Here is a 26,358-nt window from a genome sequence, read left to right as displayed (position 1 = left end):
CTATTCTCCAAACACTACATTCTTTTTCAAAATAAAGAATATTTTGTTTCATTCACCATGAAGGCAAGGTCAAATTTATGTTCCGGCTCAAACAAATGAATAGTATTTTGAAAAAACGGTCTTTCTTATTTCACTTTGCTGATACATTTCCACAAGCCAGTCAAATAGAAGTTCAGAAAACACTTGAGCTGCAAGTTTGAGGTCATGGTATCACCTTGTGGTGATAACTTGCACTGCAGCAATCAATTTCATCCAGTTTAGAGTTTTTGAAATTGCACACATGAAGCTCTATTATCAAGCTTGATAGTCTCCATCAGGATTCCACCTACCCAATATTGAATGTGCAAGTTCTCCCACATTATTCAAGGCCAGACTAAGATATTGTCTTCACACTGAGGATATCGTCTTTTTTGTTGTGTGGCACAACCACCTTGTTAAACAGGAATAGATTTTAAACATAGCTGGGTAACTATAAACTTGGCATCCACGCAGTGCTGTGGGCCATCAACGCAGTAGAACGATATTCAATTATACTCTTTGACTTCATAGCTCAACATATTCTCCACTCTACCATTACCATCAAGCCAGGGGATCAACTCTACTTAAGAGATGAATATAGGAAGGAACTCCAACTGCAGCATCAGACCTAAAAATAAGCTGTTAATCTGGTGAGGCTACAACACAGGACTGTTTGCATGCCAAATCTCAAATGTAGCATGAGACTGACAGGCTTACCAAACCCACTACCAACTGATCAGATCTAATCATGACTGGTAGTGATCAATTTAAAAAAACTCACTGGAAGAGGAGGTTCCATAAGCATTACCATCCTCAATGATAAGGGAGCCCAGAAAAACAGTGCAAAAGATGAGCACATGCAACCATCTACAGCCAGATGGACCTGATGGATGATATGTCTTAAACTTCTCCGAAGATCACCAGCATTACCGATGTCAGATTTATTCATTCATTCATTCATTCATTCATTCTTCCCACATATGTCCTGTCCACAATAAGCATGACAAATCCAAACAGGTCAATAGCCACTCAATCATCAGCACAGTGAGGGAAGGCATTGTTGTCAGTACGACCAAGTAGCACTTATTTAAGTATAACTGTTCAGGACACTCAGTTTGGATTCCACTAGGTACACTCAACTGCTGACCTTACGAGAGTCTTGGTCCATGTATGACAAAACAGTTGAATTCCAGAAGTGAGGGAACAGTGACCACCCTTGATAGCATTTGACTAAGTATGGCAGCCAAGTGGTTGATCATCTCAATTTTAGGACATCATTGTAGCATTTTCTAGGTGTAATGTCCTAGGTCGAAATGTCTGCAAATGCTTCATCAATGACTTTCGCTCCATCAGAAGGTCAGCAGTGAGGATACCTACTGATGATTGCACAATGTTCAGTGCCATTCATGATTCAAAGTCTGTGTCCAACAAGACCCGGACATCACTCAGGCTTGGAATGACATGTTACAAGATACATTCATGTCACATAAGTGCCAGGTAGTGAAAAAAGGAATCCCACTATCTTTACACACAATAGCATTAGCATCACTAAATTTCCTAAAATCAACATCTAGGCAGTTACCATTGACCAGAAACTAAACCGGATCAGGCATACAAATACAATCGGCTCCAACAGCAAGTTAGACAACAGCAAGTTAGAGTCTAGAATTACACAGTAATTAACTTCCCTTCTCACTCCAAAAGCCATTTTTCTATCTACAAGGCAGAAGCCAGTATTTTGAAAGAAGATTCTACACTTTCTGGATGAGTGCAGCTCCAGCAACATTCCAGAAACACAAAGCATCCCACTTAAGTGGCACCAATATTTACTCTCATCACAACTGAATAAAAGTGGTAGTAGTGCATATCATCTACAAGAAGAAATTTGCCAAGGCTCCTTTGCCAGCACCTTCCAAACAGTCAAATGCATGTTTCAAACAGCAAATGCATGTTTCCCTCCATACTATCTGGACTTCGAACAGTATCACCACTCCTTCACTATCACTGGGTCAAAATGCTGAACTTCCTTCCTACCAACACTACTGATGCATCTATAACACATGGACTGCAGCGATTCAAGAATGCAGCTCACCAGAACCTCCTCAAGATCAAGTAGGCATGTGCAATAAATGCTGACATAGCTTGTGATGCTCACATCCAGAGAGAGAATTTTTAAAAATTCTAATACCAGTGCAAAATGACAGAATTTAAAATTTGGGATCTACAAGCGTATATGAGGTATTTAGCTTAGTTGGCTGGACGTTGGTTTCTGATTCAGAATGATGCCAACAGCATGGATTCAATTCCCTCACCAGCTGAGGTCACCCTGAAAGTTCTTCCTCCTCAACCTCTCCCCTCTGAGGCATGGTGACCCTCAGTATAAACTCACAAACAGTTGTCTTCCTCTATTGGGGCTATGGCTGTATTATGTTATTTTATTGTTAAAAATTAATTAACTAGAATTACGGTAGATTACTCATACACTTAGTTGGAAAGTCAACTATGAATTTCCTAATCACTAAGGAATTAACCATAGGATTATATAGAATCAGAAGAATTAAATCACCCTCTCTCTCCAACATATTAACAAGTATAAATCTTCTAGTTCCATGAATTAGCCAGGCCGGGAGCCATTATCAATTAGTTCCTGCAGTACTGTGGACTCGGCCCTGTCTGACAATTCAGAAATGGACACAGTGATGGCCACCTGTTAGTGGGCTGTTTAAAAGTCCCACTTTGATTCTCTGGGACTTCATCCTAGTTGTTTGCTTATCTTTTGTGCTTAACTAGGCCTCACTGCTCACAGTCACCTCCCTCCAAATACTCTGCATACCAACTAATACTCCTCACCCAGTTATAGGGTCACGGAGTATACAGCGGGGAAACCGACCTTCAACCTAACCAGTCCATGCCAACTCTAATGCCAAAATAAACTACTCCCACCTGTCTGCATTTGGCCGATATCCCTCCAAACATTTCTTATTGATGTACTTACCCAAACGTTTTTTAAATGTTGTAACTATACCTGTATCCACCACTTCCTCTGGAAGTTCATTTCACACATTAGATTAGATTAGATTAGATTACTTACAGCGTGGAAACAGGCCCTTCGGCCCAACAAGTCCACACCGACCCACCGAAGCGCAACCCACCCAGACTCACTCCCCTACATTTACCCCTTCACCTAACACTACAGGCAATTTAGCATGGCCAATTCACCTAACCTACACATTTTTGGATGTGGGAGGAAACTGGAGCATGCGGAGGAAACCCATGCAGACATGGGAGAATGTGCAAATTCCACAGTTGCCTGAGGCGGAAATTGAACCCGGGTCTCTGGCACTGTGAGGCAGCAGTGCTAACCACTGTGCCACCATGCCACTTACATGATCCACTATCTGTGTAAAAAATGTTTCCCCTCATGTCTCTTCAGCATCCTCCTAGGAGCTCATGCCCTCCTACCCACCGCCATACCTGACATTGTAACTTATGAGCTCCTATCAAACCCATTGCCTCTTAAATCCTCTATATCAACATTCCAAACCAGTGTCTAGCCCTTCATCAGGAAAGGGCCTTTGCCCAAAACGTCAATTTTCCTACTCCTCGGATGCTGCCTGACCTGCTGTGCTTTTCTAGCACCACTCTAATCTAGACTCTGATCTCCAGAATCTGCACTCCTCACTTTTGCCTATTCCAAACAAGTACCCATACTGTGCAGAACTAATGTGTGGAACTTCTTAACAATACCCATTCATAATTTTCTGTTTTAAAAAAAACTACCATTACTACAAAACTTATAAAAGTGCCAATCAACCAAAACTTTTGAAGTATCACTAACAGAACTTGTAAGCACTGAACACCCATTCCTCCTGTGCGCACATTGAGCTATTGACAAAGAAATCACAGAAAAAAGCTTATTATCATGCCATAAAACTGTAAATCGTCTTGTCACTTCTATCAACAAAATAGTTCATACTTTTGTGAGTCTGCATTTTCCAAGAATTGTTGATCTTCTTTAGCATTATCAGAACAGTATTCAGCAACAATCTCCTGTTATTCAATGCTTTTAAAAAAGAGATTATCTTAAAGAAGAAAAGGCTATCTGAAGGACACGCTCTCTGTAACACTAAACAAAACAAAATAAATTACAGATTCTGGAAATCAGAAAAAACAGAAGTTGCTGGAAAAACTCATCAGGACTGACAGCATCTGTGGACAAAAAGCAGGATTAATGTTTTGGGTCGAGTGTCCCTTCTTCAGAACTCTGCAATGCTGCCTGAGTCCCACTGAATTCATAGGGAATCAGCTATGTAGCAAATGCTCAGCCCTACACTAAATCATGTACGCGAGATGGCAGAATGAAAATCAAGTATTGCTTGCCTCTACTGGAAATGATGCAAATCACAGACCAGCTTTTTTTGGGAAACTTGGTCAGCATGGATGAGTTGGATCAAAGGGTTTGTTGCCATGCAAACTGATTCTATGACTGTCACAAAGCTGGTCCTTTTTTCTGAAAGCTGTTCCTTTTCTCAAGGATGCTGTGTCCTTTTTTCTTAGAGGGGTCGTAAACAACTCAGGCTCCAATTAGACTGGTTTGGTATAGAGATGAAAGAGTTTATTGACAGGCTTTCTGTTTACAAAGTGGTCATGTTTTAGAAGTGATCTGTATAATGCAAGGGGAGTGGTCAGTCCTAGAAACTGAAGTTTGAGTTGGTCGGTGCAGGAGTGGGCTGTGTGAAAACAGGCTGCTAGACTCTATCTCCTTCTACCCTTCTAACTTTGACCTGTAAGCCTTTGTTTCATTGTTACTGTGGTTATGGAAGTTTGTTTATTGGGACTGTTGTGCATATTCGGAACAGCATAATTAAGTCTTGTTTGGATAGACTGAGTTCTGTAGGTGTTTTTTATTCTGTTCTTTGTGCTTCATTCCACAATTTTGTGAATAAACTTTTGTCTGTTTTCAAACCTTGAAATATTACCTGTAATTCTGGTCTCCTTCCTATTGGAAGGATGTTCTGAAACTTGAAAGGGTTCAGAAAAGATTTGCAAGGATGTTGCCAGGGTTGGAGGATATGAGCTAAAGGGAGAGATTAAAGAGGCTGGGGCTGTTTTCCCTGAAGCGTCGCTGGCTGAGACGTGACCTCAGAGGTTTATAAAATCAGGAGGGGCATGGATAGGATAAACAGACAAAGTCTTTTCCCTGGGTTGGGGGACTCCAGAATTAGAGGGCATAGGTTCAGGATGAGAGGGGAAAGATATAAAAGAAACCTAAGGGGCAACTTTTTCACGCAGAGGGTGGTACGTGTATGGAATGAACTGCCAGAGGATGTGGTGGAGGCTGGTACAATTGCAACATTTAAGAGGCATTTGGATGGGTATATGAATAGGAAGGGTTTGGAGGGGTATGGGCCGGGTGCTGACAGATGGGACTAGATTGGGTTGGGATAACTGGTCGGCATGAACGAGTTCGACCGAAGGGTCTGTTTCCGTGCTGTATATCTCAATGACTCTATGACCTATAGTCAACCTAGCTAACTTACTCTAGGTAATTTTCACTGTACACTTATCAAAACAAATTGCAAAGAAGTTATGGCCTGGGCTGCCTGCTTAAGAATGTTTTGAGTGATCTGGCCTAATCCATGCAATTTAACCTTTAGAGCTGAAAATGTGTTGCTGGAAAAGCGCAGCAGGTCAGGCAGCATCCAAGGAGCAGGAGAATCGACGTTTTGGGCATGAGCCTGAAGAAAGGCTCATGCCCGAAAAGTTGATTCTCCTGCTCCTTGGATGCTGCCTGACCTGCTGTGCTTTTCCAGCAACACATTTTCAGCTCTGATCTCCAGCATCTGCAGTCCTCACTTTCTCCCAATTTAACTTTTAGCCTCATCTCAGAATTTAGTCATACAACTTCCTGCTTAACATCTACTAATCGCTTCAATTCCTTAATTGTGAACACATCACAAATTGACAGGGAATACATCTTCTGTCACTGATCACATTAGTAAAGCTGCTGCAAACAGTGTCAACACAGTAATCTAATTTTGATTCTTGTACCATTTGAACACATGTAAGCACTGCTCTGACAACTTAGGAAATCAACTAACTGCTCAATTAAATTACTGCCTTGTAATCAATCCCCAGGATCCAATACTCTCCATATGATCATACCCTCCTGTGAGTCATGATACATATTACTCTGCAATTAAGACAATATCTAATTTTGTGAAATCTTCAATTGGTCTCACATCAGCATTACCATTAAATATCATTAGTTCTATTTAATTATGGTGAAATTACAAATTCTATTTAATAAAAAGACCCAATCAGGTCATTATTTTCTCTCTCACTGTCAAGTTTATGTTTGTCTGGTTTTTAATTTATCTTTCTTTAACCAACACAACCTTTTCCATATCTGCCACTCACCCCAATAATATCTTTTATGGGAGTCATAATCCAGGACTGCTCTTCACAATACAAAATACTCATATGCAAGATTCACAAACATACTGAAAAACTTAGCTCCCACACCTTTTTTATCACTCTAACTATCCATCCTCAACTCCATCCCAATGCCTGAGTTGTACAATGCGTTAGCTTGTCCCTGTGGTATCATAATTGCCAGGGCCTACCAGACATAAAATTTGCAACATACATATGGAAGAACTGGTTCCTGACCTCATCCCCCATCAGTACGTGGAAACCTTCTCAGCTAATAATACCTGTTCTTGAATGTATTAGGCATACGCAGTATTATTAATATATTAATACTATAGTTACAATCTTAATCCATATTACATTGCACTCTTACCACAGTTTGGCTTCAGAAAGCAGACTTAATATCTAGTCTTCACAGTCCCCTCACCCCATGAGCATACAAAGACCTAAATTCCATTTGTAAGCAGAATACCTACACGTCAGTGATACCTGTCTTCTGGATTTAAACTATTTTGAGCCAAGCCTTGTGAACACAAACACAGGTTTATTATGAAAAATAAATAATCTTCATTTCTCTGCTTTAAGCAAGATTTGAAGGAGGGTTTGGCTACACCTTAATTTTGCTGCCATCTTTACGTCAAATTAAAAATAGTGAATTTGGAACTGCCATACCCAATTCATCAACATGAACATGCAGAGACAGTATGGCAAACAAAAAGAGAACAGGGCTGAGAGTAGAAGAAAATGCTGTTATAAGAAACTTCAACATGAGTCAATAACAACTATGTTCTCCAAGCAGTGCATGGTCTGTCATCTGCATTTATAACCATGATTATTTTTCTTCTACTCCAAGCTTAAATTAATATAGTTACATACAATGATTTCCAATTGAAAACAAGCACTTACATTCATCCAATCCCAACTGGTAAGCGAGATTTTGTAGGCCTCGTACCTTCTCCATTAAGTTAGCAGTAGTAAGACTTCCCAACTCTGTGAGCAAACATAGTTTGGAGATGCCAGTGTTGGACTAGGGTATACAAAGTCAAAAATCACGTAACACCAGGTTATAGTCCAACAGGTTTATTTGGAAGCACAATCTTTCAAAGCACTGCTCCTTCATCAGGTGGTTGTGGGATTTTAAACATTTAATTAGGATAGTGAATAGAAATGATCATCAAAACTTATAAATTAAATTTATATTCAAAGAGGCGAGTGAGAATAAGTGCAAATTTACAACTTTACAAATTGTCTAAAGCGAACTTTCATTTAAACTCCACATCAAATATGCATGACACATTTTTCACTGCAGAACAAGAAGCATTCTGAAAATAAAATTATGCAAAACACAATGAAACCATGTATTTCCGTTTATTTTTACAAGCTTCCTATATAAAAAAAATGCAAGACTTCACAACTGAGACAGAGATACCAAAATGATGACAAATATATTTGAAGAAAATTGTTAATGTCCGAATTTTAAAACAGAGTTTAGATGATATTATAAAACTTGCATATTTAAGGTGTCATAATACTGGTTCTTTTTACAAGGTTATGATACTCTTGAGTTTTTTTTCAGAGAGGTTCTAACGACCTAAGGTTCCACCATGCCTGAAGTTTGACTGGTTTATTGAAGCCCTTTGTTTATCGCTAACAGATAATACCTCCAGCCTAAGACTTTCATGTTTTATAAAAACACGGTATAATCAAAGGGGAGTGGCCAGCTAGCTGCATAGCTAGCTTTCATTTAGATTAGAGTTTTCTTTTATTCAGTTCAGAACTTTAGTGAGTTCAGTTGCAGCAGGAGATGTGTTGCTTACCTCTCTTACAGCAAACTGTAAGCTGCCTGTGTCATTTTTAGCATTTGTGCTAAGGGATGTGTGTATTGGGACTGTTGCAAGTATTTTCGGACAAGCATCACTAATTAGGGTTTGGATAGAATATGGTATCCGTTATTCTGTTTTCTGTTCTTTATGTTTCACCCACAATTTTGTAAATAAATTCTGTCTGTTTAAAATTCGGTAACCGAACCAGCTATTTCACTCTGGGAATATCCACTATACATTTAGCTAGAAAAATAGCAAAGTTATGGTCTGGTCTACCTGCTTAAAAATGTTTTGAGGGGTCTAGCCTAGTCCATAACAAAGGACGATTGGAAAATGGTGATAAATTCTTCTCCTATCTCTCCTCTCACATCCTTCCAGCATGGAGTTTACATAACCAGGGATTAAAGAATTAGCCACCTTGATTATGCTAATTTGAAAAAGAACCAAATTGATTGATTAACCATTCTTCTCAAGTACATCAATGTTCTCATTCTGAAAACTAATACTAAATCTGAATATCACTGTTATACAACCACTCTTAAAATTTCAAATCCTTTCTTTATCGTAACCCAACTCTCTCTTTTATGAACCTTTCCTTGTTTGTTTAAATTATCTACTAAATTTTTTAAACATATTATTTCTCAGCACTGGTCATCCTTTTCACCTCCATACGACACATTCTGTTCTTTGTGATTCTCCTTAGTATTGTTAGGCATAACTGCACAATACATCTCCTTTATAAAGTGATCAAGAATAGTCTACGGTTCTGAAAGGTGCTATATAAATGTAACTTATTCCTTCTTCACAGGTCCCATCTATAGCACCATGGTTTTGTACTCCTAGTTTTATTGCTCAGAGCAATCCTGAATTTTACAGCAGTTAATTAAGACAGAAATTAAACACAGTAAATACCTTTCAGCATGTCAATATCATCTTTTTCAAGTTCTGCCATCCATTTGGGTGGAGAGCTGGTAATAGGCTACAAAACAAAAATAGAAAAATGGGAAGTCTTAATTGCAAAAGGACCTTACAATTCCTGTTTAACTAAATTGCATACTTTGTTTTTATTACAGGTTTGACAGAATGGGTGGCACAGTAAATTATTAATACTGCCTTTTCACCATACAGACTGATACTTACTCCCATTGATACTCATACCCACATGGGATTAACAAATGAAAACAACTTCATTCCATGTACTATTGTGGGAGAATCAACTGTTGAGAAAATACTGTTGCCGTGATCGGAACAAGGGCCAGGTAGAGCTCACTGACTAGGAGATCCTTGATTGGGGCTGTTAACCTGGGCCAATCATAGACCCCTGACAGGACTTGGAGCAATCAGGAAAGCTCTGGCTGACTGATATAACCAGGAGATATACCAGTTTAGGGAACTGACTCTATGCTGGCTGGCCCACAGTCAGTGTATTTCTGCTGCTGGTTTCTGTTTTTTTCGGGAGAACTGGATTCCTAAACTGGCTGGTCCACAAAGCCAGTTTTGTTAACTGGTATTCCTATTCTATGGAGGACTGATTTCTAAACTGCCTGATCTATGTAGTCAATGTGTTTCAGTTCTCATTAGGGAACTGTCATTTCACTGGCTGGTTACAGTCTGTATGTTACTCTTTTCTTTTACTTTGAGAAAAGGATGATACTGATTTTGCGCCAAAGCTTAGCCCATGCACTCTGGTTTTCTTTCCTTTTTGTCTGTGTTTTCACCTTTTTTTGGTGTTTGGGTTGAGCCCCTGTGAGAAAATGCACCTTTCTAGATGAGCTGTTCCTGGGTAGGTCTGGCCCTTTGTTAGTGGACTAGGCCTCTGTAAAGGCTGAACACCTATGTGTGTGCTGAGAGGTTGCTGTAACCTGGAGTTCAGGAGTGGCCTCTGTCTTTGGGAGAGGACCAAATCCCTGAGAGTTAACTGCACCTTCACAATCTACTGCATTCCTGTGAGTCAGCCTGGTTCATTGTGGATAAACGAGGCCTATATGGAGATTGAACACGTGTGTGTGCTGTGGAGTGTGTATATGCTACTTTCAGGAGTGGACTCTGCCTTTGGTTGTGGACTCTATCTCTGACAATGCATTCTGCATACTGAAGTAAACTCTGTTTCTGGGAATGGACTTTGCATTTTGAAGAGAACTGTTTATGGTAATGGACGCTGTGTACCAGAGAGGACTCTGTTTGTTGGTAATTGACTCTGTCCTGTTGTTGCATTTATCACCTGCACTGTCTTGTGTGTCCCTGCATCTGGCAGGACTCACTGTGAGCTGGGAGGCTCCTAGATCATCCTGAAAGCTGTCACCCTGAGATCGGAGGGTGGGTAGGACATCCTGTGAACCAGAAGGTGGGTAGGCTGCTCTGAAGGCTGGAAGGTAGGTAGGCCGCCCTGATACCAATCGCCCTGAGAGCTGGAAGGTGAGTAAACTGTTCTGAGCGCTGTCATCCCAAGAAGGGGTAATTGGGACAGGCTGTCCTAGAGGTGATCGGAAGGTGTGTCAGAGCAGCCAAGAGTCAGACATTGTGTAGGGGCATGCAGAGATCCAGAAGGCTGTGATCTGTCCTGTGCACAGTCATCCCAGGGAGGGGGACGGGCTGTCCTAGAGGTGGCTAGAATGTGTGTCAGGGCAGTCCACCAGCCAAATGGCACGTCAGGGTAGGCAAGAGCCAGATAGTATGTAGGGGCAGACCGAGAGCTGGATGGTGGGTAGGCCTTCCTCAGAGCAGTTGAGGATCTAAAAGCTGGATTTAGGCTGTTGTCAGGAGCAACCATTTTATGCATGCTTTTATTAACCACAAAATGGCTTCTTAATGCAAAGTAACATAACAAAATGGCTTCAGGCTGCAAATTAACATTATGTTTAAAATGGTTTCTCACCCTGCTAAAAGCTGCATTCCTGCCTTGCTGAGCTAAGTGAATCAAAAGATAAAGCAGAAAATAGAGCCTTCACAGTATAGAATTAACTAAGCTAGATAGGACATTACTAACCATCCAGCTAACCTTGAAATGCAAGTGCGAAGAGATAATGTGTAGTAAACAACTTTGTTTCCCAGAAAATATCATTGGGTTAACTTGCTGTCCATTATGTCATTTTATTACACTTCATTGAATTTACTCTGCAATTAAGGCTGTACTATTTCTTAAGAAATATATAAAAATTGCCTTTGTTCCAAGTGAAATTGTGCAGTTTCTCCAAGGAACACAGAAGCTTTTAACTTCTGTGTTGCTGGACAAACTTGTGCTTGGCGTCGTAATAAACTGTGAAACCTTGCTGAAGCAGACCGCATTCCTGTTGATGATTTGGCCGATCGTGGAACCAGGAGACCCCTTCACAGTCACCCCGGGCAAGTACCAGGGCAGGCTGTTCTAGAGGTGGCCCGAAGGCGTGAGAGGGTGGTTGGGAAGCTGGAAGGTGGGTAGGCTGTCCTGGTAACTGTCATCCTGGGGGGCGGGGCTGGACAAAGGACAGGCTGTCCTAGAGGTGGCCAGAAGGTGTCAGGGCAGACTGAGAGCCGGAAGGGACTTGGGGGTGGACCGAGAACCAGAACGGGCGGAGGGGTTTGCTGCCTTTGCGTGGCTGGAAGGTGGGAGAGACGGATGGTTTGCTGGTTGCCAGGGGTGTCTATGATATATGCACTGTTTTATTGTTCGGTTTATCGGACTAGTTCGGGACACCACCCACGCCCTCCACCTCCTCCATGATTTGCGCTTCCCCGGTCCCCAACGCCTTATCTTCACCATGGACATCTAGTCCCTGTACACCTCCATCCCCCATCACGAAGGATTCAAAGCCCTCCGCTTCTTCCTTTCCCGCTGTACAAACCAGTACCCTTCCACTGACACCCTCCTTCGACTGACTGAACTGGTCCTCACACTGAACAACTTCTCTTTCCAATCCTCCCACTTCCTCCAAACCAAAGGAGTAGCCATGGGCACCCGCATGGGCCCCAGCTATGCCTGACTCTTCGTAGGATATGTGGAACAGTCCATCTTCTGCAGCTACACTGGCACCACCCCCCACTTTTTCCTCCGCTACATCGATGACTGTATCGGCACTGCCTCGTGCTCCCACGAGGAGGTTGAACAGTTCATCCACTTTACCAACACCTTCCACCCCGACCTCAAATTCACCTGGACCGTCTCAGACTCCTCCCTCCCCTTCCTAGACCTTTCCATTTCTATCTCTGGCGACCGAATCAACACGGACATTTACTATAAACCGACCGACTCCCACAGCTACCTAGATTACACCTCCTCCCATGCTGCCCCCTCTAAAAACGCCATCCCATATTCCCAATTCCTTCGTCTCCACCGCATCTGCTCCCAGGAGGACCGGTTCCAATACCGTACAACCCAGATGGCCTCCTTCTTCAAAGACCGCAATTTCCCCCCAGACGTGGTCAATGATGCCCTCCACTGCATCTCCTCCACTTCCCGCTCCTCCGCCCTTGAGCCCCACCCTTCCAACCGCCACCAGGACAGAACCCCACTGGTCCTCACCTACCATCCCTCCAATCTCCACATACAGCGTATCATCCGCCGTCATTTCCGCCACCTCCAAACGGACCCCACCACCAGGGATATATTTCCCTCCCCTCCCTTATCAGCGTTCCAAAAAGACCATTCCCTCCGTGACTCCGTCAGGTCCACACCCCCCACCAACCCAACCTCCACTCCCGGCACCTTCCCCTCCAACCGCAAGAAATGCAAAACTTGCGCCCACACCTCCCCTTTACTTCCCTCCAAGGCCCCAAGGGATACTTCCATATCCGCCACAAATTCACCTGCACCTCCACACACATCATTTATTGCATCCGCTGCACCCGATGTGGCCTCCTCTATATTGGGGAGACAGGCCGCCTACTTGCGGAACGTTTCAGAGAACACCTCTGGGACACCCGGACCAACCAACCCAACCACCTTGTGGCTCAACACTTCAACTCCCCCTCTCACTCCACCAAGGACATGCAGGTCCTTGGACTCCTCCATCGCCAGACCATAGCAACACGACGGTTGGAGGAAGAGCGCCTCATCTTCCGCCTAGGAACCCTCCAACCACAAGGGATGAACTCAGATTTCTCCAGTTTCCTCAATTCCCCTCCCCCCACCTAGTCTCAGTCAAATCCCTCGAACTCAGCACCGCCTTCCTAACCTGCAATCTTCTTCCTGACCTCTCTGCCCCCACCCCACTCCGGCCTATCACCCTCACCTTGACCTCCTTCGACCTATCGCATTTCCAATGCCCCTCCCCCAAGTCCCTCCTCCCTACCTTTTATCTTAGCCTGCTCGACACACTTTCCTCATTCCTGAAGAAGGGCTTATGCCTGAAATGTCGATTCTCCTGTTCCTTGGATGCTGCCTGACCTGCTGCGCATTTCCAGCAACACATTTTCAGCGGTTTATTGGACTGCCTGGTTTGCATTTACTGTAAGGTGGGATTCGAGGTTTGTCCTCATTTCCCTGTGAACTGATTGTACAGTGGGGTTAGGGGTCTGGCTTTGCTGCTCCTTTCCCCTGTAAATTACTGTTTCTTGTATATTGCTGTTAATGTTAACTTTATGTGTAATTTGTACTGGTTAATAAAATATAAACAGGAGATTCAGAGTGTCTCCTCATTGTAGGGACTGGCTCTGAGCTGGCTGGTCAGAGCCAATGTACTGTGCACATGAAAATAAAGGATGACTTGGTGATGGGATACCAGCCCCTGAAGTGATTTCAACTGTCAAACTTAATAGGAGGAAAAGGAATGGAAATTGTGTTGCAGAGCTATTCAGTATGGATTGACAAATGATTAATGGACCGGAAACTTTAACTGAGTAAGCTTGAACTGGCTATTTTTTGGTTGATAGACTATAACTTAGCAGAGCAATGAAAAGGATCAGCACTAGAGCCTCACCTTCTGATAACATTTATCAGCAGTTTAGTTGAGAAGGCCAAGTCTGCTAACGATTGAGTTTGGCAAGAAAGTCAGCTGAGAGATGCAAAGAATAAAATCTTAGAGTCATACAGCATGGAAACAGATCCTTCAGACCAACTCATGCATGCCAACCACATATGCTAAATTAATATGTTCATAAAATATAGGAGCAGAATTAGGTCATTCGGTCCATCAGGTCTGCACCACTATTCGATCATGGCTGATATGCTCCTCACCCCCATTTTCCCATCTTCTCTCCACATCCCTTCAACCCATTACCAATTAAAAACGTCTAACTCCTCCTTAAATTTACTCACTGTCCCAGCATCCACCGCACTATGGGGTAGCAAATTCCACAGATTCACAACCCTTTGGGAGAAGTAGTTTCTCCTCAAGGGTTTTAAATTTGCTGCCCTTTATCCTAAGACTGTGACCTCTCATCCTTGAATGCCCCATAAGAGGAAGCATCTGCTCCACATCTATTTTATCCACATCTTTTATCATCTTGAATACCTCAATTTGATCTCCCCTCATTCCTCTAAATTCCAGAATGTATAGGCCTAAACTGTTCAATCTCTCTTCATACAACAAACCCCTCATCCCTGCGATCAATCTAGTGAACCTCCTCTGAACTGCATCCAATGCCACTTCATCTTTTCTCAAATAAGAGGACCAAAACTGCACATAATACTACAGCTGTGGTCTCATCAATAGTTTGTATAGTTGCAAAAATACTTCCTTACCACTATATTCTATTCCTTTAGATATAAAAGAAACAATCTTTATTGTCTGCTGTACCTGCATGCCAGTTTTCTGTGACTCATGAACAGGTGCACCTAGATCCTTCTGCACTGGAGCATCCCAAGTCTGAGCTTGTTTTAAGATTCCTTTTGTGAAATGCATTTGAGAGGTAAAAACTATTCCAAAGTGATAGCTGGTATGAGAAACTAAAAAAATCTCTCAACAGTTCTAAAAGGCATTTCTGGGGCATAATGTTAGGACAGACCAAAGAGAGATTTCCTGTATTTTAAGATAATACGTTGCCTTCCCATTTTTTCGACCTTGCACTTATCCATGTTAAACTCCATCTGTCACATTTTGGCCCACTCTCCTAACCTATTTATATCCATTTGTAAGGTTCTTATTTCCTCATTGCAACTTACCGTTAGGCCTATTTTTGTGTCATCCACATATTTAACTATAGAGTCCCATTTGCCAGCATTGGTCCTATTCATATACCCATTCAGATGCCTTTTACATGTTGTAATTGCTCCAGCCTCCCCCACTTCTTCTGGCAGCCCATTCCATACATGCACCACCCTCTGTGTGAAAATGTTGCCCTTTAAATCCCCTTTAAATCTTTCCCCTCTCACCTTAACTTTTGCTCTCTAGTTTTAGACTCCCACACACTGGGAAAAGTCCTTATCTATTCACCTTATCCACACCCCTCATTATTTTGTAAACGTCCATAAGATCATTCCTCAGCCTCCGACGCCCACCCAGCCTAAAAAGCCTCTGCCTTTAGCTCAAAACCTCTATCCTGGCAACATCCTTAGAAATCCTCTCTGAAACATTTCGAGTTTCACAACAGCCTTCCGATAGCAGGGAGACCAGGACTGCATGCAGTATTCCAAAAGTGGCCTAACCAATGTCCTGTACAGCCGCAACATGACCTCCCAACTCCTATACTCAACTCACTGACCAATAAAGGTAAGCATACTAAACGCCTTCTTCACTATCCTATTAACCTGTGACTCCACTTTCAAGAAATTATGAACCCGCACTCTAAAATTTCTGTGTTCAGCAATACTCCCCAGGACCTTTCCATTAAGTGTATAAGTTCTGCTCTGATTTGCCTTTCCAAAATGCAGCACCTCATTTATCTAAATTAAACTCCATCTGCCACTCCTTGGTCCATCTGATCAAGAAGATAACCTTCTTCGCTACCCACTACACTGCCAATTTTGGTGTTATCTGCAAACTTACGAACTGTACCTCCTTCTATGTTCATATTGAAATCATTTATATAATTGACAATAAATAGTGGACCCTGAACCAATCCTTGTGGTGCACCGCTGGTCATAGACCTCCAGTCTGAAAAGTAACCCTCTACCACCACTGTCTGTCTTCTACCTTTGAACCAGTTCTGTGTCCAAATGGCTAGTTCTCCCAATTTTCCTTGCTAGCCAGTCTACCATGAGAAACTTTATCAAATGCCTTACTGAAGTCCTTATGGATATATCCACCACTCCGCCCTCAATCATTTTTGTTACTTCTTCAAAAATATTCAGTCAAGTCTAAGCTTTAATTTGATTTGGAGCCAATCATTATACAAAGGTAGATGGAAAGAAACTTTTCCCCTTGGTAGAGGGATCAATGACCAGGGCGACATAGATTTAAAGTAATGGCAGGAGGTTTAGTGGGGATGTGAGGAAACCTTTTTTCTCCTCTCCACCTGGTGGGAATTTGGAATTCACTGCCCGTAAGGGTGATAGAGACAAAAACCCTCGTAACATTAATAGTACTTGGATGTAAACTTGCAATGCTAAGATTTACAATACCATGGGTCAAGTGCTAGAAGATTGGGTTAGAATAATTAGGTGTTTCTTTTTTGACCAGCACAGACTTGATGAGCCAGAAGACCTTTTTCGGTACTGCAGACCTCCCTGACTCTATAAACTATCTACAATAATTGAAATGACATTTCTCTTGTAATAACTTTTGCAGGCTTTCTTCTTCCCAATAGGAATTTCAATTTTGCACAAAATTACTTACTATTTCTTGAATATTTGAGGAATTTCTTGAATTTTTGGCCTGCACTAATAAGGTGGAACATAATAATAATAATAGAGACTGAAATAGCAACCACAATATAACTAATAATTTATCAGGACATCAAGTTGCACAAAAATACTTACACTTTTGAAAGATGCTGCAAATTCCGCTACCCCTGGCACTGAAAGATACAAGGAGATTGTGTGATTTTTTTTTTTTGTAAAACTACTATCAATGCAAAAAATGTCAGTACTGAATTACAGAATACTGTTTCTCTTTGGAGACGTCATGGCAGTTCCAACTTAGGGCATAGACAGGAAATCTCTCTTTGCTCTGTCCTAACATTATGCCCCAGAAATAGGACACACTTTCAGAACTGTTGAGATTCTCATACCAGATATCTCACCTTGGAATAAAACTGCCAAATTTGAAACAGTTCTTACGCACTAGAAACTGGATTTGGGCCTCTCAAATGTATTTCACATAGGAGTCTTAAAACAAGCTCAGACAGGAATGGTGGTGGCTCAGTGGTTAGCATTGCTGCCTCACAGCGCAGGGACACAGGTTCGATTCCAGCCTTGGGCAACTGTGTGTGGAGTTTGCACATTCTCCCCATATCTGTGTGGGTTTCCTCCCACAGTCCAAAGGTGTGCAGGACAGGTGAATTGGCCATACTAAATTGCCCATAGTGTCCAGGGATGTGTAGGTTAGGTGCATTAGTAGGGGAAATGTAGAGTAATAGGGTATGAATGGGTTTGGGTTAGTTACTCTTTGGAGGGTCGATGTGGACTTGGGCCAGAATAGGGAGCTTTATATTATCAATAGTCTAAGCTTAAATCTCTGCAAGAATAGTGTACTATCTTTTACACATCCATTTTAGGAAACTACACTTGACAGCAATGTACTTAACACACTGAGTTTATTTCAGTCATCTCCGATATTGCATAATACGAACTGTTCTGCTTATACCATCTTTCATATTTTCATAGGTCTGTTAATTTTTACAAATCTTTAATGTAATTTGGAGCAGCACGATGGCTCAGTGGTTAGTACTGATGCCTCACAGCACCATGGACCTGGGTTCAATTAAACCCTTGGGCAACTGCGTGGAGTTTGCACATTCTCCCCGTGACTGCTTGGGTTTCCTCCGGGTGCTTCAGTTTCCTCCCTCAGTCCAAAGATATGTAGGTTAGGTGGACTGGCTCCGCTAAATTGCCCACAGTGTCCAGGGATGTGCAGGCTAGGTGGGTTAGCCATGGGAAATAATGGGTTATAGGAATCGGGTAGGATGGTGGCTATGGGTGGGCTGTTCTTTGGAGGGTTGGTGTGGACTATATGGGCCAAATGGCCTACTCCCATACTGTAGAAATTCTATGATTTACAGCAGTTTAAGAAACATCTTTTGCTACTGTGAGATGTTCAGCCCACCAGTTGCCTGTGGCTTTTCAGCCCATGGTTTTGCTGTGAAACACTATGCAAAAGTGGCATCCAATCCACTCCCTGCATTGGGCAGTCGGATGTGTTCACTCACTGTGGACTCTCTCTATGAAATGTTTGGTTTACTTCATAGATGCACAATTTGCATCATGTGGTGCTCATGAGATCTCATACTTTTAAACCAAATGGGCCTCCTATATGATAACTTTCATTGCCTTCTACATTGAATTGTTCAGTTTAAGCTAATCATTTGATATCATATTCATTGACAGTATTATGCAAGATTTCAAATTATAATGAAAATATCTTACTTTGTTCTGGCCATAAATCTGGTGAAGCTCTGTCCAACTTCTCGAAGCTCAGCAAAGACTGCTCTAAATCTGCACCTGACAGTATAGAACCAAAATATTGGATAAGTGGCCAGAATGACTCCGATCATATATTTTAGAACAAAAAATATTTGTGGCTGAATGGTCTTAATATATAACAACAAGATCCAGAAAGGAGTAAAATTAGAAGGAAATAATATATTCTAACTGTTACGTGCAGCATTTGAATCATGAGAATGCTTTCAGAATTCCATATCCAATTTTCAGAACTTTGATACTGAATTTATGTAGGAATGTCTGAGCACTGTAAACATAGTTTAACGGTTTAGGTACTGGCAAACACGCAAATTTCTGAGTCTTGCTGTTTTGTAACTATTTGTAGAGGATACAGCATCACCTCTGGAGTGAAATACAATGACAGAAAGCATCTCGCAGCATTATACCCATTCAGTTTAACATACTACCAAAAAGTCAGTGTTACCAACTCAAGGATTTTAATTCAAAATAATAAATTAGTAAGGCTTCTTTTTAAACACGAAATGGTGACAGACTTCAGAAACTTGGCCCCTCACCACAAACTGCTATATAACACCTATTACTACATAGTCAATAGCTATTTTATATGTTTAAATAAGCAGGTTCAATGTTAAAGGTTAACATAAAAGGACTACTAATGCATGGAAACAATGATGTGTACATCACCTGTTTTATTGTAATACTGTACTAACCAATCAGCTAGTAAAAAGTCAAAGATTACAGGAAAATACAACAAAGAAGATCATTCAGCCACTTGAGTCTCTTTCATCATTTAATTGGAACTTGGCTTTAGTGCATCTTCGTGAATTTACCTGCCTTAACTCCAAATTGCTTGATATTCTTGCCTAGCAAAAGAGATCTACCAATCTTGGTTTTGAAATTTTCAATTCGCCTCCAAATGACCAGCTGTTTGGGGAAGAGATTTCCATGATCCTTCATGTGAACTACTATATATCACCCTTCATCTTCAAGCAACTTTTAAGTGGACGAGGTCTGCAGATATGAGTCAATATGCATTTGAAAAGTCTTGCAATGAATTATTAATATTCGAAACCTATATTTAGAATCTTCAGCAAGCTATGGCATATTTACCATGCAGTTTCCATTTTACATGTAAATATATATCATATTGATATTCATAATAACTTAGTAGGCACTAGTGGCTAGCCAATCTTTACTTGCCCTTGAGGAGACGGTGGTAAGCTACCTTCTTGAACAGCCACAGTCTATGTGCTACAGGTTGCTCGGAAAGGAATTTCAGAATTTTGACACAGCAACAGTGAAGGAACGGTGATATTTTTCCAAGTCAGGATGGTGAATGACTTGCTGAGGGCTTGCAGATGGTGGAGTGCCCATGTATCTGCTGCTCCTGTCCTTCCAGATAGAAGTGATCATGGGTTTGGAAGGTGTTGTCTAAGGATCTTAGGTGATTTATGCATTCTATCTTGTAAGTAGCACACATTACTGCTACTGAGCATCTACGGGTGAAGGGCATGGATGCTTGTGGATGTGCTGCCAATCAAGTGGGCTGCTTTTGTTGTGAATAATTTCACACTTCTCCCCTATTGTTGGAGCTGCACCCATCCTGGAAAGTGGGGAGTATTCCATTACACTCCTGATTTGTGCCTTGTAAATGGTGGACATGCTTTGGGAACTCGGAGTGAGTTATCCACAGCAATATTTATAGCATCTGGCTTGCTCTTGTCGTCACTGTTTTTATGTTGCAAGTCAAATTGAGTTCTGGTCGATTGGTAACCCCAAGAATGTTGATAATGGATGAGTCAGTGATTCAGTGAATGTCAAGGGGCATTGCTGACATTGTGTTTTATTGGAGATGGTCATTGCCTGGCATTTATGTAGAGTCGTAGAGGCCTACTGTATGAAAATAGGCCCTTTGGCCCAACTTGCCCATTCTGTCCATGTGGCACAGTTGTTACTTGCCACTGGCCAGCCCAAACCTGGATATGTCCAGATCTTGTTGCATTTGAACATGCACTTCTTCAGTATCTGAGGAGGTAATGTTCCAGGATACAAATGCTACAGGAAGGATAAAAAGGGAGGCAAGAGAGGAGGGGGAGTGGCATTTTTGATAAGGGATAGGATTACAGCTGTGCTGAGGGAGGATATTCCTGGAAATACATCCGGGGAAGTTATTTGGGTGAAACTGAGAAATAAGGAAGGGAGGATAACCTTAATGAGATTGTATTATAGACTCCCTAATAGTCGGAAGGAAATTGAGAAACAAACTTTTAAGGAGATCTCAGCTATCTGTAAGAATAATAGGGTGGTTATGGTAGGGGATTTTAACCTTCCAAACATAGACTGGGACTGCCATACTGTTAAGGGTTTAGATGGAGAGGAATTTGTTAAGTGTGTACAAGACAATTTTCTGATTCAGAATGTGGATGTACTTACTAGAGAAGGCACAAAACTTGACCTACTCTTGGGAAATAAGGCAGGGCAGGTGACTGGGGTGTCAGTGGGGGAGCACTTTGGGGCCAGCGACCATAATTCTATTAGATTTAAAATAATGATGGAAAAGGTAGACCAGATCTAAAAGTTGAAGTTCTAAATTGGAGAAAGGCCAATTTTGACGGTATTAGGCAAGAACTTTCAAAAGCTGCTTGGGGGCAGATGTTCGCAGGTAAAGGGAAGCCTTCAGAAATGAGACAACAAGAATCCAGAGAAAGTATATTCCTGTCAGGGTGATAGGTATAGGGAATGCTGGATGACTAAAGAAATTGAGGGTTTGGTTAAGAAAAAGAAGGAAGCACATGCAAGGTATAGACAGGATAGATTCAGGAATCTTTAGAAGAGTACAAAAGAAGTAGGAGCATACTTAAGAGAGAATTCAGGAGGGGAAAAAAGGGGACATGAAATAACTCTGGCAAATAGAATTAAGGAGAATCCAAAGAGTTTTTACAAATACATTAAGGACAAAAGGGTAACTAGGAAGAGAATAGGGCCCCTCAAAGATCAGCAAGGCAGCCTTTGTGTGGGCCGCAGAAAATGGGGAAGATACTAAATTAGTTTTTTGCATCAGTATTTACTGTGGAAAAGGATATGGAAGATATAGACCGCAGGGAAATAGATGGTGACATCTTGCAAAATGTCCAGATTACAGAGGAGGAAGTGCTGGATTACTTGAAACGGGTAAAGGTGGATAAATCCCCAGGATCTGATCAGGTGTACCCTAGAACTCTGTGGGAAGCCAGAGAAGTGATTGCTGGGCCTCTTGCTGAAATATTTGTATCATCGATAGTCACAGGTGAGGTGCTGGAAACTGGAAGTTGGCTAATGTGGTGCCACTGTTTAAGAAGGGTGGTAAGGACAAGCCAGAGAATTATAGACCAGTGAGCCTGACATTGGTGGTGGGCAAGTTGTTGGAGGGAATCCTGAGAGACAGGAGTTACATGTATTTGGAAAGGCAAGGACTGATTAAGGATAGTCAACATGGCTTTGTGCGTGGGAAATCATGTCTCACAAGCTTGATTAAGTTTTTTGAGGAAGTAACAAAAGAGGATTGATGAGGGCAGAGCAGTAGATGTGATCTATATAGTCTTCGGTAAGGCATTCGACAAGGTTCCCCATGGGAGATTGATTAGCAAGGTTAGATCTCACGGAATACAGGGAGAACTAGCCATTTGGATACAGAACTGGCTCAAAAGTAGAAGACAGAGGGTGGTGGTGGAGGGTTGTTTTTCAGACTGGAGGCCTGTGACCAGTGGAGTGCCACAAGGATCGGTGCTGGGTCCTCTACTTTTCGTCATTTACATAAATGATTTGGATGCGAGCATAAGAGGTACAGTTAGTAAGTTTGCAGATGACATCAAAATTGGAGGTGTAGTGGACAGCAAAGAGGGTTACTTCAGATTACAACAGGATCTTGACCAGATGGGCCAATGGGCTGAGAGGTGACAGATGGAGTTCTGGTCTCCAAATTTGAGGAAAGACATTCTGGCTATTGAGGGAGTGCAGCGTAGATTCACGAGATCAATTCCTGGAATGGCAGGACTACCTTACGCTGAAAGACTGGAGCGACTGGGCTTGTATACCCTTGAGTTTAGAAGACTGAGAGGGGATCTGATTGAGACATATAAGATTATTAAAGGATTGGACACTCTGGAGGCAGGAAACATGTTTCAGCTGATGGGTGAGTGCCGAACCAAAGGACACAGCTTAAAAATACGGGGTAGACCATTTAGGACAGAGATGAGGAGAAACTTCTTCACCCAGAGAGTGGTGGCTGTGTGGAATTCTCTGCCCCAGAGGGCAGTGGAGGCCCAGTCTCTGGATTCATTTAAGAAAGAATTGGATAGAGCTTTCAAGGATAGTGGAATCAACGCAGGAACAGGATACTGATTAAGGATGATCAGCCATGATCATATTGAATGGTGGTGCAGGCGCGAAGGGCAGAATGGCCTACTCCTGCACCTATTGTCTATAGATGGAGTTTAATTCAGAAAAATATGAGGTGTTGCATTTTGGGAAAGCAAATTTTAGCAGGATTTATACACTTAATGGTAAGGTCCTAGGGAGTGTTGCTGAACAAAGAGACCTTGGCGTGCAGGTTCATAGCTCCTTGAATGTGGAGTGGCAAGTAGATAGGATAATGAACAAGGCATTTGGTATACTTTCCTTTATTGGTCAGAGTATTGAGTACAGTAGTTGGGAGGTCATGTTGCTGCTGTACAGGACATTGGTTAGGCGACTGTTGGAATATTGCATGCAATTCTGATCTCCTTCCTATCGGAAAACGTTGTGAAACTTGAAAGGGTTCAGAAAAGATGTACAAGGATGTTGCCAGGGTTGGAGGATTTGAGCTATAGGGAGAGGCTGAACAGGTTGGGGCTGTTTTCCCTGGAGCGTCGGAGGCTAAGGGGTGACCTTATAGAGGTTTACAAAATTATGAGGGGCATGAATAGGGTAAATAGGCAAAGTCTTTTCGCTGGGGTCAGGGAGTCCAGAACTAGAGGACATAGGTTTAGGGTGAGAGGGGAAGGATATAAAAGAGATTTATGGGGCAACTTTTTCACACAGAGGGTGCTACGGGTATGGAATGAGCAGCCAGAGGAAGTGGTGGAGGCTGGTACAATTGCAACATTTAAGAAGCATTTGGATAGGTATATGAATAGGAAGAGTTTGGAGGGATATGGGCCAGGTACTGATAGGTGAGACTAGATTGGGTTGGGATATCTGGTCAGCATGGACGGGTTGGACCGAAGGGTCTATTTCCATGCTGTACATCTCTATGACTCTATGAGTTGTGAATAGTGCTGAACATAATTGAATCATCAGGAAACACCCCCACCACTTCTTACCTTATGATGAAGGGAAGGTCATTGATGAAGCAGCTGAAGATGGTTGAGTCTGGGACACTACACTCACGAACTCCTGAGATGTTCTACAGCTATGGTGACTGACCTTTAATAACCACAATCATCTTCCTAAGTACCAGGTGTAACTTTAACCACTGAAGAGTTTGCCCCCAATACCCATTCAATCCAGTTTGCTAGGACTTCTTGATACCACACATGGTCAAATGCAGCCTTGATGTCAAAAGCTGTCACTCTCACGCCACCTGTTTGACTAGGAGAGTCAAGTAAATGAACCCTTGCTGTTTAGCAGTAATTAACAAGGTCAACAAGACAATTAATTACATAATGTAAACAGCAGATTACAAGTCAGATGAGCTAAATTATCAAATCTTATGGTGCACTGATCAAACTGCACCATGAGTTCTGCATTCAGTTCTGATTGTCAAGAAATAAGACAGACAGAAACAAGTCCTGGAAGCTATATAGAGAAGAATCACAAGCTATGCTACAAAATCAAGAGACTGAAGATTGGAGAAAAATGACACTTTAGCATTGAAGGGTGATATCGGAGGGTTGATTGAATGGAGGCATGTAAGGCTGTATTGAAAAAGGACATTCGACCTCGGACCTTCGGGTGACCATCCTCCAAGGTGGACTTTGGGACAGGCAGCAGCGAAAAGTGGTTGAGCAGAGGCCGATAGCTAAGTTCGGTACCCATAGGGAGGGCCTCAACCGGGACCTTGGGTTCATGTCACATTACAGGTGACCACCATTGCCACACACACACACACACACACACACACACACTCTGTGTGTTAGGATTGAGCCCTTCACTAACACCTGATGAAGGAGCGACGCTCTGAAAGCTAGTGTGCTTCCAATTAAACCTGTTGGACTATAACCTGATGTTGTGTGATTTTTAACTTTGTACACCCCAGTCCAACACTGGCATCTCCAAATCTTGAAAAAGAAATATTGAGTTATTATGTAACTGAATCAAACTGGTCATTTCGAAACATTAAGATGCAGTATAAATTCAATGGTGTAATTTTTAAGGAATGCAGATACAGAGTGACCTGAAACAGAAAACATTGGAGAAACTCAGCAGGTCTGGCAGCATCTGCAAAGAGAGAAAGAATGTTAAACATTGAGTCCAAACTATTTTTCAGAATTGGGTGACCTGCACCTCACATACACAAATCCTTGAAGACTGCTTTTTTATTAAAATAGGATTGTCAAACAGGCCTCGGGTAGATGTTTAAAATACAAAAGCAAAGAAATCTTAATAAATCTATATAATCATTTGTAAGACCTCAGTTGGAAACATTCTATTATGCCTAGTCTGACAGCCATACTTTTTAGATAGGTTTCCACCATCTACTGTGGTGGGTTTTGAACCTGGGTCCCCAGAACATTATCTGGTCTCTGGATTAACAGTCCAGTGACAATACCATTTGGCATTACCTCCCCATAAGGGGTAGATGAATAGCAACGTATACTTCTCCTGACAGCTTGTGGAGCGGTAGGTTTTTTGGTTATTGAGTGCTTAACTGTCCCTGAAGCATTAGATACTATAACCTTTGGCTCCTCTAATTCTGAGACGCTATCAGCAATTCGAGGTCCAGGGGAAATCAAAGAAAGAAAAGAAAGAAAATTTACAGCCCAGGAATAGGCCCTTCAGCCCTCCAAGCCTGTGCCGATCCAAATCCACTGTCTAAACCTATCGCCCAATTCCTAAGGATCTGTATCCCTCTGCTCCCCAACTACTCATACATCTGTCCAAAGGCACCTTTAAATGAATCTAATGTGCCTGCCTCTACTACCTCTGTTGACAACGTGCCTTTACACAGAGGCATCTACCACCCTCTGTGTAAAGAACTTTCTGCGTGTATCCCCTTAAGTTTTTCTCCTCTCACCTTGGATGCATAACCTCTCTTTATTGAATCCCTCACCCTGGGAAAAAGCTTATCTCTATCCACCCTGTTTATACCCTTCATGATTTTGTCGACATTAATCAGGTTCCCCCCTCAATCTCTTTATTTTTTCTAATTAAAACAATCCTAACCTACTTTACCTCTCTTCATAACTAGCACCTTCCATCCCCGGCAACATCCTCGTAAACCTCCTCTGCACCCTCTCCAAAGCGTCCACACATCCTTTTGGTAATGTGGTGATCAGAACTGTACACAGTATTCTAAATACGGCCGAACCAAAGGTCTCATACAACTCTAACATTATCTGCCAGCTCTTATTCTCAATACCCTGTCCAATGAAG

The 26,358-nt window shown here is 42.1% G+C and overlaps 1 protein-coding gene across 5 annotated transcripts in view; it reads right to left on the bottom strand.

The window, feature by feature from the left end:
- lin52 (lin-52 DREAM MuvB core complex component) overlaps positions 1 to 26,358 on the bottom strand; it is a 96,835-nt gene that overhangs the window by 60,884 nt on the left and 9,593 nt on the right. For 2 of the 5 annotated variants that reach the window (XM_043697087.2, XM_087989642.1), the window contains exons 1-5: positions 19,578 to 19,719; positions 18,712 to 18,786; positions 17,107 to 17,144; positions 9,186 to 9,252; positions 7,357 to 7,440 (exon numbers count right to left, since the gene is read on the bottom strand). In XM_043697087.2, coding sequence (XP_043553022.1) covers positions 7,357 to 7,440; positions 9,186 to 9,252; positions 17,107 to 17,144; positions 18,712 to 18,786; positions 19,578 to 19,704 — 391 coding nt within the window. In that variant the 5' untranslated portion in view covers positions 19,705 to 19,719. Of the gene's footprint in view, positions 1 to 7,356; positions 7,441 to 9,185; positions 9,253 to 17,106; positions 17,145 to 18,711; positions 18,787 to 19,577; positions 19,721 to 26,358 lie in introns of those variants that run through there. The other 3 variants (XM_087989643.1, XM_087989644.1, XM_087989645.1) reach the window with 3 other exon arrangements.

The sequence above is a fragment of the Chiloscyllium plagiosum genome, unplaced genomic scaffold (genome assembly GCF_037043375.1).
Source record: "Chiloscyllium plagiosum isolate Xiang-an unplaced genomic scaffold, Cpla_swu_hap1 HiC_scaffold_8, whole genome shotgun sequence".
NCBI lineage: Eukaryota > Metazoa > Chordata > Chondrichthyes > Orectolobiformes > Hemiscylliidae > Chiloscyllium > Chiloscyllium plagiosum.
Note: the sequence above shows the minus strand (reverse complement) of the source record. Positions and strands in the feature narration are given on the sequence as shown.